This window comes from Nelumbo nucifera, chromosome 3, assembly GCF_055504915.1.
Source record: "Nelumbo nucifera cultivar China Antique chromosome 3, China Antique-T2T, whole genome shotgun sequence".
Lineage (NCBI taxonomy): Eukaryota > Viridiplantae > Streptophyta > Magnoliopsida > Proteales > Nelumbonaceae > Nelumbo > Nelumbo nucifera.
Window position 1 is genome coordinate 30,138,502 of NC_142651.1, and position 17,802 is coordinate 30,156,303.

At 41.4% G+C, this 17,802-nt stretch overlaps 1 protein-coding gene across 1 annotated transcript in view; it reads right to left on the minus strand.

The window, feature by feature from the left end:
• Nucleotides 1-13,529: 13,529 nt before the first annotated feature.
• The window catches only part of LOC104612881 (protein POLLEN DEFECTIVE IN GUIDANCE 1-like), a 52,092-nt gene continuing 47,819 nt past the window's right edge, over nucleotides 13,530-17,802 (minus strand). The window contains exons 8-11 of the mRNA XM_010280551.3: nucleotides 17,578-17,675; nucleotides 17,346-17,468; nucleotides 14,301-14,369; nucleotides 13,530-14,178 (exon numbers count right to left, since the gene is read on the minus strand). Of these exons, the coding sequence (XP_010278853.1) occupies nucleotides 13,972-14,178; nucleotides 14,301-14,369; nucleotides 17,346-17,468; nucleotides 17,578-17,675 (497 nt within the window). The 3' untranslated portion in view covers nucleotides 13,530-13,971. The remainder of the gene's footprint in view (nucleotides 14,179-14,300; nucleotides 14,370-17,345; nucleotides 17,469-17,577; nucleotides 17,676-17,802) is intronic.

The following is a 17,802-nucleotide window of genomic DNA, read 5'->3' on the forward strand; positions in this document are numbered from 1 at the left end:
TAATAATAATAATAATAATAATAATAATAATAATAATAATAATAATAATAATAATAATAATAATAATAATAATAATAATAATAATAATAATAATAATAATAATAATAATAATAACAACAACAATAAGGCAGGTCGGCAAGGGAAGCACGGAAGGGATGCCCCCGAATCCAGTAGCAAGCCAGCCGAACTGTTGCAACGATAGCCTCCGGAAGAGAGGCCAGTTCGGGGAACCATTCATGTGATAGTTGGAGGTTCGGTGGTAGCAGGTTGTACTTCGGCAGCGGCCCGGACGTCAGTTCGCGAAGCAACCCGAGAAGAACAGAACCCTCCAAAGAGGCCGAAGACTGAAGAACCGATCTTCTTCACGGAAGACGATGCGCGAGGGGTCCACTACCCCCACGATGACGCGCTTGTCATAAAACTAAGGATCAGCGACTTCGAGGTCAGGCGCGTACTTGTGGATTCGGGCAGCTCGACAGACATCTTCTTCAAGTCGGCATTTGACCAGCTGCAGTTGCAGAGAAGCTGAAGCCCGCGAACACTCCTCTGGTGGGCTTCAGCGGAGAGGAAGTCAGGCCCCTCAGGAAAATAACAGTACCTGTGGAAGTCGGCACATGGCCTTGTGCGATCAGACTCAACCACGATTTCCTGGTGGTCGCGACCCCCTCCCCATACAATGCCATAATAGGGCGGCCAATTACGCATATCCTGCGGGTAGTAGTCTCCACCTACTATTTGGCAATGAAGTTCCCTACAGACTTCGGTGTGGGGGTGGTGCGGGGCGACCAGCTTGAGTCCCGCAAGTGTTATGTTGCCGCCCTGAAGGGAAAAACCAAGGCGGCCGACGACCTCGAACTGGAGCAGCCTACGGAGCAGGGCGAGGAGCGAGCTTCGCCCACAGAGGAAACGATCGCAATCCCAACTTCGGCTACGGACCCGGCTCGAACACTACAAATCGGTGCTTCCGTCAAGGAACCTCTACGAACTGAACTGGTGAGTTTCTTACTTCAAAATTTAGATATTTTTGCATGGTCCGCGGCCGATATGCCTGGTATTGACCCCAGCCTTATAACTCACAAACTTAATACTGGCCCTGTAGTCAGACCCATTAGACAGAAGAAACGCAACTTAGCCCCAGAGCCTTGGAGGGCGGTCGATGAGGAGGTCGAAAAGCTCCTCGCAGCAGACTTCATAAGGGAAGTTCATTACCCGAGCTGGGTAGCCAACCCAATGCTGGTGAAAAAGGCAAACAATAAGTGGCGCATGTGCGTCGACTACACCGACCTAAACCGAGCTTGCCCGAAAGACTGCTTCCCCCTCCCTAGAATTGACCGCCAAGTGGACGCAACCTCGGGACATGAGTTGCTAAGCTTCTTGGACGCCTACTCGGGCTACAACCAAATCAGGATGGACCAGTCCGATGAGGAAAAAACCAGCTTCATAACCGAGTTCGGCCTGTACTGCTACAAGGTCATGCCCTTCGGATTGAAGAATGCTGGGGCGACCTTCCAAAGACTTGTGAATAAGCTGTTTCGGCCCTTAATTGGCACGAAAATAGAATGTTATGTAGACGACATGGTCGTCAAGACGCAGTTTTCATAGAAATTAATACAAGACTTAGATTCTGTCTTCCAAATCTTGCGTCAATTTAGCATGAAACTGAACCCAAACAAGTGTGTCTTCGGTGTCACCTCGGGTAAGTTCCTAGGGTACATTGTCAACCAGCGCGGTATTGAGGCCAAGCCAGACAAGATAAAGGCCATCCTAGATATGAGACCACCCCGAAAAGTAAAAGAGGTTCAGAGGCTAAATGGCTGCATAGCCGCTCTGAGCCGCTTCATGTCTAAATCGGCAAACCACTGCCTGCCTTTCTTTAAAGCAATCAAAGGCAAAGGGTTCGAATGAACCCGAGACTGATAGCTCGCATTCGACGAGCTAAAAAACTACCTCGCTAGTGTGTCGATCTTAACCCGGCCCGAGGAGGGCGAGGTCTTGGAACTATACCTCTCGACAAGCGACGAGGTGGTCAGTTTGGTACTAATAAAAGAAGTAGATCGGGTCCAACGACCCGTCTATTATGTTAGTAAAATTTTGCAGGGAACAGAGACGAAATACCCGCAGATAGAAAAGCTAGCGTACGCACTGGTAGTTGCAGCTCGGAAACTCCGCCCATATTTCTAGGCTCACACTGTCATCATCTTGACTGACAAACCTCCGAGGCAAGTCTTACTCAAGCCTGAGGTTTTCGGTCGACTGACGAAGTGGGCCATCGAGCTCAGCGAGTACGACCTCCAGTATAAGCCATGAACTGCTATTAAAGGCCCAAGCGTTAGCAGATTTTATCGACGAGTACACATTCAGCCTCGAAGTCCCTAGGCCGGTTGAGCCTGAGATCCCCAATTTGGGTGAGCACGGAGCTCCCAAGCCAATAGAGTCTGAACCCCGTGAAGTAGCAGCCAGTGTGGCATCTCTCCTGGTTAGGCCAAACGCGAACTGGGATGAGAAGCCCTGGATCCTTCACGTAGATGGCTCCTCGAACCAGCAGGGCAGCGGGGCTGGAATAGTGTTGCGTGGCCCGGGTGGCAAGAAATTGGAATACGCACTACGCTTTGAGTTCGCGACATCCAACAATGAGGCGGAGTATAAGGCACTGATAGCCGGACTGAACCTAGCGCAAAAAGTAAGAGCAAAACACATAGTTATCTGCAACGATTCCCAGCTTGTGGTTAACTAGGTTACGGGCGAATACGAAGCACGCAAGCTAACTATGATCGCCTACCTGGAAAAAGTAAAGGAGGCTCTGCTCAACTTTCAGTCACACTTCATCAGGCAAATCCCGAGGTCAGAGAACACTGAGGGCGAGGCCCTGTCCCGGTTAGCCAGCATGAGTCACAATGCCATGAGAACCGTGTACATACAGGACTTACCTCGGCCTAGCATTCTCGGTGGGGCAGAGGAGGTCACTCCCGTCCTTGAAGCAGAGCCGAGCTGGATCGACCCACTCGCAAGCTTCTTGCTAGATGGAACCCTCCCTGCGGACCGCAATGCAGCCAGGAGGGTGTAGCACCAGGCAGCCAAATACGTCATAATAGACGAACGGTTGTACCGACGGTTCTACACGCTCCCCTACCTGCGTTGCCTGTCGAGCTCGTCAGAAAATGCGACAAGTGTCAGAAGCATGCCAATATCCACCATCAGCTTGCCGCCAACCTCAAGTACCTCACCAGTCCATGGCCCTTTGCGCAATGGGGCATCGACCTCCTGGGGCCATTCCCGCCAGCAACAGGTGGGAGGAAGTTCCTAGTGGTGGCGGTAGATTACTTCACAAAGTGGATAGAAGTTGAACCTCTGGCAACAGTTACAGCCCGAAACATACAGAACTTCTTTTGGAAGAACATAGTATGTCGCTTCGGGTTACCTCGGGTACTGATCTCCGACAACGGCAAGCAGTTCGAGGATATCAAGTTCCAGGAATGGTGCCAAGATATGGGAATTCGGTAGAACTTCACATCGGTCGCACATCCGTAGGCAAACGGTCAGACAGAAGTAATGAACAAAGCTATCCTCCGCGGAGTTAAAGAACGACTAGACCGAGCTAAAGGGTTGTGGGCGGATGAGCTACCAAGTGTTCTATGGGCTCATCGAACTACGGAAAAAACCGCCACGGGAGAGACCCCCTTTAACCTCACCTACGGCAGTGAAGCGGTAATTTCGGCGGAGATCAAAGTACCTACACTGCGACTAGAAGCATATGACGATTAGACAAACGGAGACGAGTTACGTACCAACCTCGACCTACTAGACGAGGTAAGAGACCTCGTGTACATCTGGACAACAGCTTACCAAAAAAAGTAGCTCGGTACTACAATGCCAGAGTAAAGAAGCGGAACTTCCGCGTCGGTGACCTGGTTCTCCATAAGATCATGGCACCCGAACCCGGCGTGGGCAAACTTGGACCAAATTGGGAAGGGCCCTACAGAGTAAAGAGAGCGCTCGGGGGGGCATACGAGCTCGAAACCTTAGAGGGCAAAAAAGTACCCCGAGCGTGGAATGTCGTCAACTTAAGGCAATACTACCTATAGACCACCAAGCAAAGTGGACAAAGTCGCTACCAGAGCCTAAGGGCTAGGATGCCGAGCTAACAAAGAACACCGGCATAGGCAAGCAAAGGCAAAAAGTGCCAACCAAAGGCCCAGGCAAAGTGCTGACAATGAACTAATAGGGAAGTAACCCGGGAGTGTACATTTTCAACAACACCCGAAGAAAGTCATTCCATTTCAAAATAAGGGAGTGTACATTTTCAAAAAAAAAAAAAAATACATATCGAGCTCACAGTTCCGGAGGCATTTTGTCATAATTAGAAGCCACTTCAACAACACCCGAAGGACCTGCCTCATCCTCAGAGTCCGGTTCGGCGTCTGCAGCATTGGCCATCTCCTGAGTAATGCGCGAAGTGTTTATGGCGCTGATATCGAGCTCGGGGTACGTATTCCGGATTATCCACCGGCTTAGTTTAAAGCCCCTTCTGTATGAGCCCACCATCAGGTCGTCAAAGCGCGATGAGGCGATGTATTCATCAACGGCCTCTTCTTGGCATCCTTGATGCCTTGAGAAAAGATCTGTGTTCTCTTCCTAATGTCCTCTTGAAGGCATTCAACCTGATGCTGCAAATCCAGCCTCAGGTCCTCCATATGCTTCACGACAACTCCCATGGCCTCGGTATTCCTCTGAGACCTCGCCAGCCTGGCCTGAGCAGCACGAGAAGCCGCCTCAACAGCCTGAGAAGCTGCCTCGGCAGCACGGGAAGCCTCTTCAGCAGCTCGCGCCTGCCTCGAGCTCCTTTCCACTTGGGCCGCCAAGGCGTGGATAGAAGAATTCACCTACCAAAAGGAAAAATAACAAATGATCAAAAGAACGATAGCAAGAAAGATAAAAGCAAAGAAGCCGACAAGAAAATCACTCTTACCACCATGGCATGAGTGGCAACACGACAAGCCACCTGGTTCAGAGGGAGCTCGGTCCATGCCGCGACCTCCTCAGGAAAAATGGCCTCCCTACTCTTCTAAAGAGCGTAGTTTGGCGACAACACGCTCCTGAACTCGCCTTGGTATCCCGAGCCTGAAGGCCCAGCTCGGGTATAAGCGAACTCAGAGTAAGCGGGCTCCCTGGGCTCGCCTTGGTACCCCGTGTAAGTAGCCTCGGCATAAGGGGCCCCTGCCGCTTCTTGTACTGGAGGGGCCATCTCGGGCTCCCTGGGCAGATCCACTGACGGGTAGTCTGGTACCTCGGGCTCTGCATCTTGGGGCAGCTCGACATGAGTTCGCTTGGCGAATCGCTTCCTCCTCTTCATGGTGCGAAACAGATTCCCACCACGAGTCTTCTCTGTGTCCATCACACCTGCAAAAAGAGCTCGGCATCAGGAAAATGAAAGAACAAAGCAAAACAAAAGGCAAGCCTCTGAGTAAGGAACCTACCCGAACTTAGACCGGCCTCGATGAGCTTGGCCTCCGTCAGGTAATGGTGGCATTTTAGCCCAAGTCGTGCCCATTCCCGGAGGCCCTTCGCCGTCTCCTTATCAAGCGTAACACTGGCATTAGGGGTAGCCATCCCCCACCCGGTTTGGAACGGCCACCCCAATGCACTTCACACCCCGAAGTAGACCCGTTTCCACGTCGGGACCTTATTGGGAAGATCGTGTAAAAGCTTAAAGCCCGGGCGAGGAGACAGGTAATATGCCCGCCTACGCCCGGGAAGGGGACCCGCTTGCTTCTTAAGCATCAGAATGGAAGAAAGAATCTCCAAGTCTATGGGCAAGATTTGTTCGCAAAATAGGGAGATTGTCCCCACCAAGTTACGAATAGAATTAGGGTGAAGCTGGCCGACAGTAACGCCGAAGTGGTTTATGACCTCGACTATAAGGCGGTAGAAAGGCAGGCGCAACCAAGCAGCGAGCTGCTCCCGGAATATCACGATCTCATCAGGACCGTGTTCCCAAGGGAAACTGCCCGAGGGTATAAAATAGGTGTACTCCCTAGGCAAGTTAAACTGGGTAATAAGGGAGTGAAGCCCCTTAGGCGTCATGGTCAAAGGCCCAAATTTGTCTAAAGTCCGACCTCGGCGGGAGGAGGACGCCAAACTACCCGAGGCAACTCGGCCTATGGGTTTAAACTCTTCCTCGAGCTCTACCTCAGGTTCTCTAGGACTGTCGGGGGATGCAACTCGGTTCGTAGAACCTGCATCGGACCCCCTTGAAGAACTGTCTGAGCTATCCGAGCTAGACATCGGGAGGAGAAGATGGATTCTAGGAAAGTACTCACCTGGAAAAAAGCTTGAATGCGAGCTAAAGGCTTGGATGCGAGCTGAAATTTGGACGTGAGCTCAAGAAGCAAAACACAGAAGTGACAAAACGACTAGGGTCCCCCACTATTTATACCCATAGTAACAAAAAATCAACGGTCCTGATCAAAGCAGATCCGACGGCCCACAGTCACGCTGACCGCACGTTTCCTGAGACCAGGACGTGACTGGCCGCACGTCTCCTGAGACCGAGACGTGACTGGCCACACGTCTTTTGAAACTAAAAGAGTGCCAGCACACGTCGCCTCGCATTAAAGGCGGCTGCGACGCGTTTTTACAAATTTGAAAAGATGCCCGCTGTCACGTCGCCCAGCGGCGCGCTTTTTCGAATTTTGAAAAAACACGCGTTGTCACGTCTGTCAACATTTATAGACGGATTGGCGCGTTTTCCCAACATTTTGGCACCCGAGAAATCCAGAAAGATCCTAACGAACGCGCACTTCACGCTATCAGTCAAAGCTAGTTCGAAGTACGGGACAAATCCACCCGCCACCTCGCGAACTCCCCGCGCCAGGGCAAGTCCCTTTGCGCGAGGAGTGGGGGGCAATTGATGAAGGAAGATTTGGCCCGACCTCGTAACCACTCAACACGTGGCAAAGGCAACAACTCGGCACAACAACACGCCCAAGGCGCGAGCTCCGAAGGGAGGAACTAGCGGTCCGAACTCCCTACAAGGAGCCCAAACTCCCTACAAGGAGCCTGGGCTCTCCCTTAGGCCCCGAGCCTTATGAAACAACCCGAACTGGCCCGGCCCATGGAATTTCGGGCCACACCTCTATTCAAACTCAAGACTTAACCTCGCACACCACTCTAGCACTTCGCCTCCAGGACGGCGAACTAAACAAACTGCACCGTACCTGACACCGAAGGAGTCCGTATCCAGGGGCGGCGCACCTGATTGACTTGGGATCTGACCCTTGACAGCCGCACTTCAAACGGCCACCTGCCACTGCCACCGCCACCTGCCACCGCCATCTCCAGTTACCGAGATGGCTTTGACAAAGAGAGCAGTGGCGGTTCTGTCCCAGCAGAGGTGATGACACCCGAACTGGCAGAAGCACAGAAGTAATCATACCCGACCTGACAGAAGCTTAGGAGTGAGTGCGCGAAGTGGTTATAAAAGGCTCTCTACCCCCCCAAGAACAAGATATGTGAACTTTGCGCCATCTGGTTTTATCTTGCCTTTGAGGAAATACTAACTTGAGCTTTGGAGCATACTCACCGGCTTCTTACCCGGAGATTACTCTCTTTCCCCTTCGTTTCAGGCACCTTCTGCTCCAGCCCGAGGCAAGATCTTTGACAGCTAGGACCCGCCGGATTGCGCACCATCACTAACGGTTCAGTCATTTAGCTGAAATGGGTAAACCAATGATGCCATAATTAAATACTAAAAATAAAAATAGATAGAATTATAGAAAACAAAAACATAGAAAATTTATAGAAAAAATTGACATATCTCAAATACTAAAATTTCGTCATATTAAGCAAAGATAAGTCTGATAAACAAGAATTGTTTTTACAATTAATTATGGAAATGGAATAAAAAAATTAAAATTTTCCAAAAATGAGATTGTTTTCTCTTTGGAGTCAAATAGGTCAACACATGATTCTATAATTATATAATGAAAACTCTAAAAATAGATAGAGTGTCTTGACTATGGGGCAGGGACATGGATGGGGTGCCCCACCCTGAACCCACCATGTTGTCATTCCTATATAATTGTTAATTATTAGTGAAATTAATAAAAATGTTAGCTTTTGTAATTAATTTTATTTATTTAAAGTTAATCAATTTTTCATTTAAATATAATAACAATTATTAAAATTACTACAAATTATTAATAAAACTAAATTTATTAAAAAAAATATTTATTCATATTAAATTAACAATAATTATTTTCTGTAAATCAACATTAAATGAAAAATACAATTATTAAAATTTTAGATATTAACAATAACTTTGAATACTTTTAGTTAATTAACAAAAAAAATTTGATTATTAATTTAGTATTAATTAATAGTAAATAAAATTATTAAATCTTTCAGATTTTCCTATGCATCGCACGGGTCCTCACTGATAAACCTAATAACTGCTAGAGGTTCTCTCACCTAAGAAGACGAACCAAATGTGCTTAAGTCATCACACAAGTAGGCCAGATTTGTTATAAATAAACAAACCACTTTTAATTACTTTGCAGTGTTGTGCTAAAACAACGAAATCAACACCTTTGGTGTATTGCTATGGCCCCACCTTGAATTAGATGAAGAGACATCTTTGTGGACTGGAGTCATTGTAATAGATCAAAGGCCTTGATTTTTTGTTTTAGCCCTAACAGTGTCCAAGCAAAAGTAAATTCATAAATAAATGGGTTATTTACTAAAACACACCCTATAGTTTTATGGATTTACTAAAACCTACCTTATAGTTTATGTTTTACTAAAATTCTCTTTATAGTTTGCAACCAATTTACTTAATCGACCTTCTATCAAAAATCTTTTATATTGTTGTCTGAAAATGGTATATTGACCACCTATACTAATGCTGTGTTTGGTTTGAAGGAAAAAGTAGGGGAAGAAAGGGAAAGGTAGGGAAACCTTTACAAACCAAACATAGCCTAAGTGAAAACTGTTCAAGCACACGGGCTATGCTATTTTATTCCAAAATCCCTAATACATCATATTGAGCTTTTAAAATGAACCATTGTTTGATTTTCAGATCTATCACACAATGATTTCTATAAAATTAAGAAGGGAGAAGAACATTGCATACCAGGTTATTAGTTAATTTGCAACAATATGTCTTCCTTCTTCAACTAGAGAATAAAATTGATCGAAAAGAATTGTTGCCCATGTTTTATTAGGGGCAAGAGTGACATTTCCTTTTTTAGGTACAATGTATTGGTCCAAACAGATCCTAAGGTCAAAACTGTCATTTTCCACTTCAACATAATGGAAGATCGATTAAGCAAATCAGTTGTGAACTATAGGGGGTGTTTTAATAAAACGCAAACTATAACGTAGGTTTTAGTATAATCCATAAAACTATAAGGGGTCTGCGAGTAAATGACCCTAAATAAAATTTGTACAAGACCATGTAATTCAATGCCCAAACAAACTACCTGACTAGGCCTTTCTAGGTGGGTCCTATATGAGTATATGGATAGCCTTTAAACTATGTATGGAGAAAAATCAAAGAGCCCAAAGTGATTGTCAAACAGTCATTTTTTGGGCTGTCCACTTCAGTTTCTTTAGATAGCTTAGTCAGAGCTCCTCAAAGCAACCAAACCAGTTTATTTGACTCTTCATCTCAGCCCTCCCAAAGGAGCCCTGGTTAATTATTGGGCTATATACCTCATTTGTGGGATAGGTAGATGGGCTTGCCCATAGGCTCAGGCTCGGGCTTTTGTACATAAGCCCAGCCAAATAATATTATATATAAATAAAAATGTATATTAGCAAATAGTAATATATGGTTAGCATTTACTAATACATATATATTAGTAATCTCTATCTATATATTAAAATTGGGCATGCATGTCAGCTTGCCTCTCGTTTTAGAAAAATCTATCTATTTAGTTTTCTCTTTTTTATATTTTTCTTATTTTCTTTTGCTTTAAAAATATAAAAAATAATCATTGTCAATTTTGATTATCATGTTATTAATAAAGTTGCACACTATTATTAAGATTAATTAGGCATGCAATTAAGAGAGAGTGAATGAGAGGGATATTATATTAATATGGGGGGAGAGAGAGAGAGGAGGGAATGGTAATTCAACATTATACAATAAAATATTAATAAATCAAATAATTTAAATAAGTTGAGGTTAAACACTAAAACATAAAACAACATAAATAAAAATATTATTCTAAAAAGTATTAATTTAAAATTCACCAACATCCACTTAAAAATAATTATTGATAAAACTTAGTAAAAATTAAAACACATCTATCTTATAATAGTTAATAAAAGTTAAGAAATTTGGTTTCCTTACAATGTTAATTAAAAATACTTCAATTCCATTTAAAAATCAAACTTAATAAGTACTAATAAAAATAAAAAGTTTATATAAAAATATTAATTGATAGTTTAATAATATTATGATTCAAAATCCATCAAACATAAACACTACATAAGAGTAGACTTATATAAAATAGAAAACCCATTAAAAATGATTTAAAAAAAAATTAATGAAAATTTAAAAACCCTTTAAATTCCATTTAAAAAACTTAGGCTAAACTTGGACCATCTCAGCTCAAATGGGAATCTTAAATCCTTTCAGATTTTATGACCCAATTTCAAATTACCTATATCATGAAATAGGGGCCTGTATATGTAACATGTACAATACAATGCAAGGGACTAAGGGTGCAACTTGGCCAAACCCAAGATTGAACTGGCCCAACCCGCATTTTGCATGGGTTGGGCATTGATTTTCTGTCCTCAGGTTGAGCTTAGGCCAAAAACCCTGGGCTTTTTTATTTTTGGTGTTAGGCTTGGCACTAGCCACTAGGTAGCTCTACTTCAACTTAACCCAACTTGACCTTATACTAATCTGAGCCTAACCCAACTATACACAAGCAGTTTTTTAGTGACCTTACCAAACTTAAACCTAACATGAATGCATGGTGCATACTCAAAATTCCTATCTAAAGTTTTAAATTAGTGATGATAAATAGGTTCATGCAACTTCTTTTTTTTTTTTTTTTCATTGAGCCTAATAGGCCCATTTAATCCAACCTGAAGAATATGTCAATTTTTAGTTCAAGGCTTCAAGCTAGGGTTGGGTTGGAAAGATTGTGCTTGACCACATGTCCAATTAAGGCTCAAGCCTTTGGTCCAATATCTAGAGTTAGGCCCAAAACCCCAGGCTTTTTTTTTTTTTTTAACTTTGTGTTGGGCTCAAAGCTAGCCTCTAGGTAGTAGGGTTTCAATCTTTTTTAACTTTTTTAACTTTGTGTTGCATTACATATATAGGGTTACAAGAAGGGGACCGATCATGAGTAGGGTTTCAATCGATTTCAATTTTCAACCTTTGTGCATTATGTGATTCCTCCGTGAAGAAACAATCATCTCTGATTCTACATCAAGAACCCTCCAGCGCTGGTTTTGATTCCGAGACAAGAAACAAAGATCCTCCTGGAACCCAACAGCCGCCTCCAACAACTACCTCATGAACTCCTCCATCTTCTAGCAGCATCCATTCTTATCCTTGGACACAAACGCTACTGTGAATATTGAGTCCACAATCATGACAACATTTCTACATTGTCACCACCATGATCACTATTGCAACAAAAATCAAAATCTGTTGGCCCTATCACAATCTTTTCCCAGCTAACATCCGTTTACATTAATTATTCGCACCACAACCCTCGGTCGCAGTTGCTTTGGATAGGATTCACTAATTTTCATGCTTACTTGACACAGAAAAGACACCACCTGAGACAGATGTTGCCACTTGCTACCACGTTGACCTTTTCTTTCTCATCTAATTCCATCCCCAATTCAAAATAAAAATGACGGACACAAAAAGATACAACTGATCATCAAATTCTGGTCAAATTAAACAAATTCGGGATCACTAATCCAGCACTATCATATCTTGTGAATGTGCAGAACTATACTGCGAAGGTAGATGTAAAGATTCAAGGAGAAGTTTCAGTTCGTGATTGCACTTTATTTACAATTAGAATATATTAACATTGCAAACGGTGCTTTGTATTGTCTATTGAAATTTTGTAACAGTACATTGAATTTTGGAAAAAGCATGATGTTAAGCGGTAGCACTATGCATCCGAAGGATCAAAGATGCAATCGATCATCATCATTACCATCATTGTCCAAGTTTTGCCCTACATGAACCCTGTTTCATCATTCCACCGAAGTCCTTTTCGGTCTGCCCCTATCTCTCCTTGTCCCTTCAACTTCTAACAAATCTTTTTTTTTTCCGTAAAAAAGACAATAATTTCATTGAAGCGGAAAACTAAGAAAATACAAACAGACAACTAAGACTCGAAAACAACAGCAAACTAACCAACTAGTGCCACTACTACGAGCACAACTACAATAACTACTAGAACTCGAATTCATCTAAACTTCAACATCAGAAAAATAAAGAATTCACCAACCAAACATGAGGACGAGGTCCCCAACAACCATAACTTTGTAACAAATCACTTTTCCTTATAAGTGTAGTAGATGGTCTTTTATTATGCATGTAATCAAACCATCTCAATCATGGTTTTTAAAACCAAATCGGTCAGGGGTTCAGTTACGGGGTTGAACAGTCCGATCGTTCAAATCGAACGCTCGGCCCGTTCTGACAAAAAAATAAAAAAATAAAAAAAAAGATCAAAACAATTCGAATGGTTAACTGTCCGATTCAGCGATTCACTGACCAAAATCAACAGTTTTGAGGGAAAATCCAATTTTTGGGGAAAACAGAACCAATCACCTGACCGATTCCCGGTTTTTCCAGTCCGATTTTGAAAACCATGATCTCAATCTACTTTTTCACATTTTATTATCTATTGGAGCTATTCGGTTTATTCGTATTACTTCATTTCTAACTCTGTCCTTTCTAGATTTTACCATTTATCCATGTAATCATTCATTTCTGCCATACCCATTTTTGGACATGTTTATTAACCGTCCAACATTCTGTTCCATACAATATAATTGACCTTGTAGAATTTTCCTTGAAGCTGAAGTCTTATCCACGTATCATATAAAACTCCAGATGCACCCTTCCATTTGCATCTCTTCTATGAGTGACATCCTCCTTGATCGCTTCTTTTTTATTTGAATTATCTTTAGTCTCCAATCTAGAGTGTACTCCGGTTTGCACTCCTTTTATTATTAAATTTACATTGCATATATTCTGTTTCAGTTATACTTATTTTAAAACTTCTTGCCATAAATCAAATTTTGCATTTAATCCACAACTAGTTTCACCAATTGATATTATGTCATCAGCAAACATTAGGCACCACAAAACCTCCTCTTGAATATGTTAGCCAATTAACACGGCCAATATAATACACCCCGTTAGTAATTACATTGGATTACCTATATAGAGATGGATTCCGAAATGGACATGTAGATATATGTAAGCCTAATTTATCAAATCAGAAGCTGGAGCTCTTCAAAAAATGTTAGCAGCCGGTTCCTTTTGTAATTAACTATCTTACATTTTGCATAAATTAGAACAGACTGAACACTTTCTGCCAAGACACCATAAACATAGAAATAGGACAATTTATATAATAGATTTAGTGAGTTTGAAGATTTACAAACTTTGTTGTACCGACAGAGCTGTAGGAATTAACATCTCTTTTCTTTTCCTTTTAGCAGAATTGGAAAGAAGATTTATGTTAAAGTCAAAATTTGATAGCAGATTGGACCCACCACAGTAAGTACGCATCCAGCAAGTGGTCCAAGCAAGATGAGCTTCTACTTCACTTTTCAGTGAGGGTTTCTGGTGCAAAACTGACGGAGCCTTAGCCCTTACTGACCAGAAGACTCAGTCAGGTATGTCAGGTCAGTATTAGTGAATTAATCTGGGTGCACCAAAGATCCAAGCCAGGCTTTATTTATTATTCTCATATTAAGTTAGTCTGAATGGAGGTGGTGTTTTCTTTTCAGGCACCTATTAACGTACCAAATGGCGAATCTTTGGAGGCCCATTCCAATCAACACCTTGAGGCTTGCAAGCATGATATAAGTCGTAGTTGACAAGAGAAAGATCCAAAACAGCCTCCACAGAAAGGGAGCATAGGGAAGATGAACTCCATAGACTGGAGTCAACATCCGGATAACCTGAAAATGGTCAAAAACAGAATTTAGACACTAAATATTATGCTTCACTGACAACATAAACAACAGGAACCACAGAAAAATAAAATGAGCTTGCCCAAACAACAAAACAAACAATGTCTTACCACACATGCTGGTGCCAGAGGAACAAAAGTAAGGTTTTTCTTCCTATCCTCTGGTGTAAATTTCAGAACCTGAGTGGAGAAAGAAGAAAGCATCAAAGACAAATTATCACTGTTTGTGTACAAAAGTATCTCAATGAAAGCATCCTTTATCAGCCCATTATTCTTTTAGAGCTTTTATCTTCTCAAGTCTTATTATTTGGGAAGAAGTGAGAGAACCGTTTATAAACATGTGAGGGAGAGAATCTTGTCAGAAAACCAATGTAAGCAAGGGGGATCTCATTAGTCAAATGAATTTGGATCATCCAATTGATGAGCCCAAGATGGTGGAATTCAACCAAAAAGAACAAGAAAAAGGAATAACAGAATAAGATGAAATTATCCGTTGTATAAGCATAGACTTCTCTGGACAATCACTTGTATTTATTTATTCTTTTTAATAGTTCATAAAAGCTATCGCTATTGATCAATGGTAGCACTCAGTTGGACTTGCTTAAGGAATTCAGATCTACCCACAAGAATCCTACCCACATGATACTACAGCTGTATATTGGGAACATCTCCCCATGAATGGTAACATTCAAATATGGGAGATGTTCTCAATGTACAGCTGTGGTGAGGCGTGGGTAGGTGTGGGTAGGATTCTTGTGGGTAGGAGATCCAAACTCTTGTTTAAGGTCCCCAGCTACCAACCAAATGCACATCTTGAACAAACATGCATATTGTACATATAATACATAGTAGAGACCCCATGTCATAATACAACAATTAGGCTTCTGAATTTAACTTTTTCCACTTGGAGAAGGTAGTCTAGACCAATTTTCAAGAATTTTATCTCAGACTAACACACTAGCACATCAGATATTGATGAAAGAAGAAAGAATAGTTCAGAAATATGCCATTGACTTAGCATCAAATTGGTAAACCATTGTATGTACATCATCATGACAATATATTATTCATGCAATCCATGTTCACCAAAGAGAGAAATTAAGATCAATTTTGAATAGAGCTCTCTTGGGAACCCAGATTCCTCAGCAGTAGGAGGTACACTTGTTGGAGGAAGTTTGTTTTCTTGGATCAGCAAAAAACGATCAGTGATTGCTCATTGGGTCCATTGATTACAGGCAATCTACCTTTGGGTCATCATCATTATCATCATCCACACCTTATCCCAACTATATAGGGTCGGCTACATGAATCCTGTTTCGCCAATCCGTTCTATTCAATGCCACATTCACTGTTAAATTATTAGTGCATAAATCATTTACTACTGCCCATGTTCTTTTTGGTCTACCATGAGATCTTCTAGCCCCTTCAATGTGTTACAAATTACTTCATCTAACTGGCACAGTTGATGGTCTTCTATACAAGTGCCCAAACCATCTTAGTCTACTCTCTCTCATTTTATCACTTATTGAAGCTACTCCTAGTTTCCTACAAATAACTCCATTCCTAATCGAGTCCTTTCTAGTTTCCTACAAATAACTTCTATACATTCATTTTCTAGACATGTTGTTTCTTGACTTCCCAACACTCTGCTCCATACAACATAGTTGGCCTTAAAACCGTTTTATAGAATTTTCCTTTTAATCTAAATGGTATTTTCCTATCACATAAAAGTCCAGATGCACCCCTCCATTTTTCCCATCATACTTTAATTCTTTGGGTGATGTCCTCCTCAATCTCTCCCTTGTTATGAATTATTGAAAAAGGTACTGGAAATGGTCACATTGAATTATCTCTTGGTCTCCAAACCTAAGTCTTAGAAAGTTTATTATATAGTATGCTGTTATGTTTTCATAGACAGTTCTAGTAGTTATTTCATGTCTGTTCTATCTAATCTTTTTATTGACCGACAGTTCTAATAGTTATTTTATGTCTGTTCTCTCCTTGTACTTCTATTTTTCTTCTTTGTACTGCTATTTAGAATCTGTTTGCAGGTCATTCATTTGATTAAATCGAAGGTTTGATTGGCCATTTCCAGCATTTTTTTTCTTGATTAATAAAGTTATCAGTTAATTACAAATAAAAAAATCCAGAAGTTAACATATAAGATAGTGTGGGGCTCACAATGGACCCCACGATTGGGGTGTTCTCCCTCCATTATTGCTCTCCTTCCTCTTCTTTCTCACTTCTCTATTCTTGCTATTTTCTTCCTTCTTGATTACTAAATTTCATTCAATTTTTCTGATTATTATTGCTGATTTCTAAGACAGGTCAAATATAAAAGTTTTGACAAGTTTAACATTGTATAAGTCATAAAACAGATATTAAGATTGAAATGCTAAAACAGAAAAACAATGTATTAAAAGAATGGAAGCAATACTTTTTCTATTTTGCAGCATCTAATTAAGTGATATTCTAGATCAGAACATAATAAATGCTTACAAACAATAATCTTACCATACATGTATAAATGAATGTAAAATAAAATGATAAAACAGTTCTAAAGGTGCACCCATTCCCAACATTTCTTGTACTTTTGTTGCCTCTAAGTAATGCATTTATCTTTCTATAGAATGACTACATAAAATAGGGTGAATGAATGAGACTATATTGTAAAGGTAAGTTTCCTCTCAGACATGTTTTGCCCATAATATACTGGAAGAATTGTCAACGTGTAGAGAAATTCATGTAAAATGTGCTACAGATGAAACTGCTAACATCATGGATCTGATAAATGTATCAATATTATCAGTGTGAACTGTGAATTTAATGGATGATTCAGGATGAAACAGTTCAAGTTTGTCCACTCCCTATCCACCTACATAACCATATTTATATATCTATCCATCAATAGAATGTTGCATTAAATTGTGAAGTGATGAACCAGAAAGTCAACAACAAAATTTTAGATTGATGTAAAGCACTTTCTTTTGGAGGAAAAAAGAGCAGTATAGAAAATTCTGCTAGTTCGGTGTTATACAGTGCTGAGGTCATTCTAGTTTATTCTGTTTTCTTAGCAGTAGAATTGCAACCAGTACAAAGAAGCAAAGAGGTTGTAACCTTGACACTGAATGTAGTCATAACCTTACAGAATAATACCTGTTTGCAGAGGTCTTCCAGAAACTCTGAGAATGCAATGGGTTTTATTTCATTGAACTTTGCAACAAATGAATGCTTGATTATGTCAACAGACATTTCACATATGTAAACTAGGAGAGCATTCTTCCTCATCCACAAAAAGAAAGAAAGTCATTAGTACTTTATAATGGAAGTGCTTTCTAATTTTTATTGCAAAGAATGCTGCAGTCAGATACTTTTCCAGTGAACTTACAGAAAGAAAATTTCCAAGCCAGGGACCTTCAGCCTCCAGAATATTTTGAGCTAGCACGAATAAGAGAAATGAAGAAATATGAAACCTCTCCACTGAATCTGGTCATACGCAGGTGAAAAAAAGAATATTAGACCAATAATAGAAAGACGTGAAGTAATCAATGAAAAAGGTAACATTATGAATGACAGTACAACCGACCACTGAAAGGCATCAATTTGAAGAGAT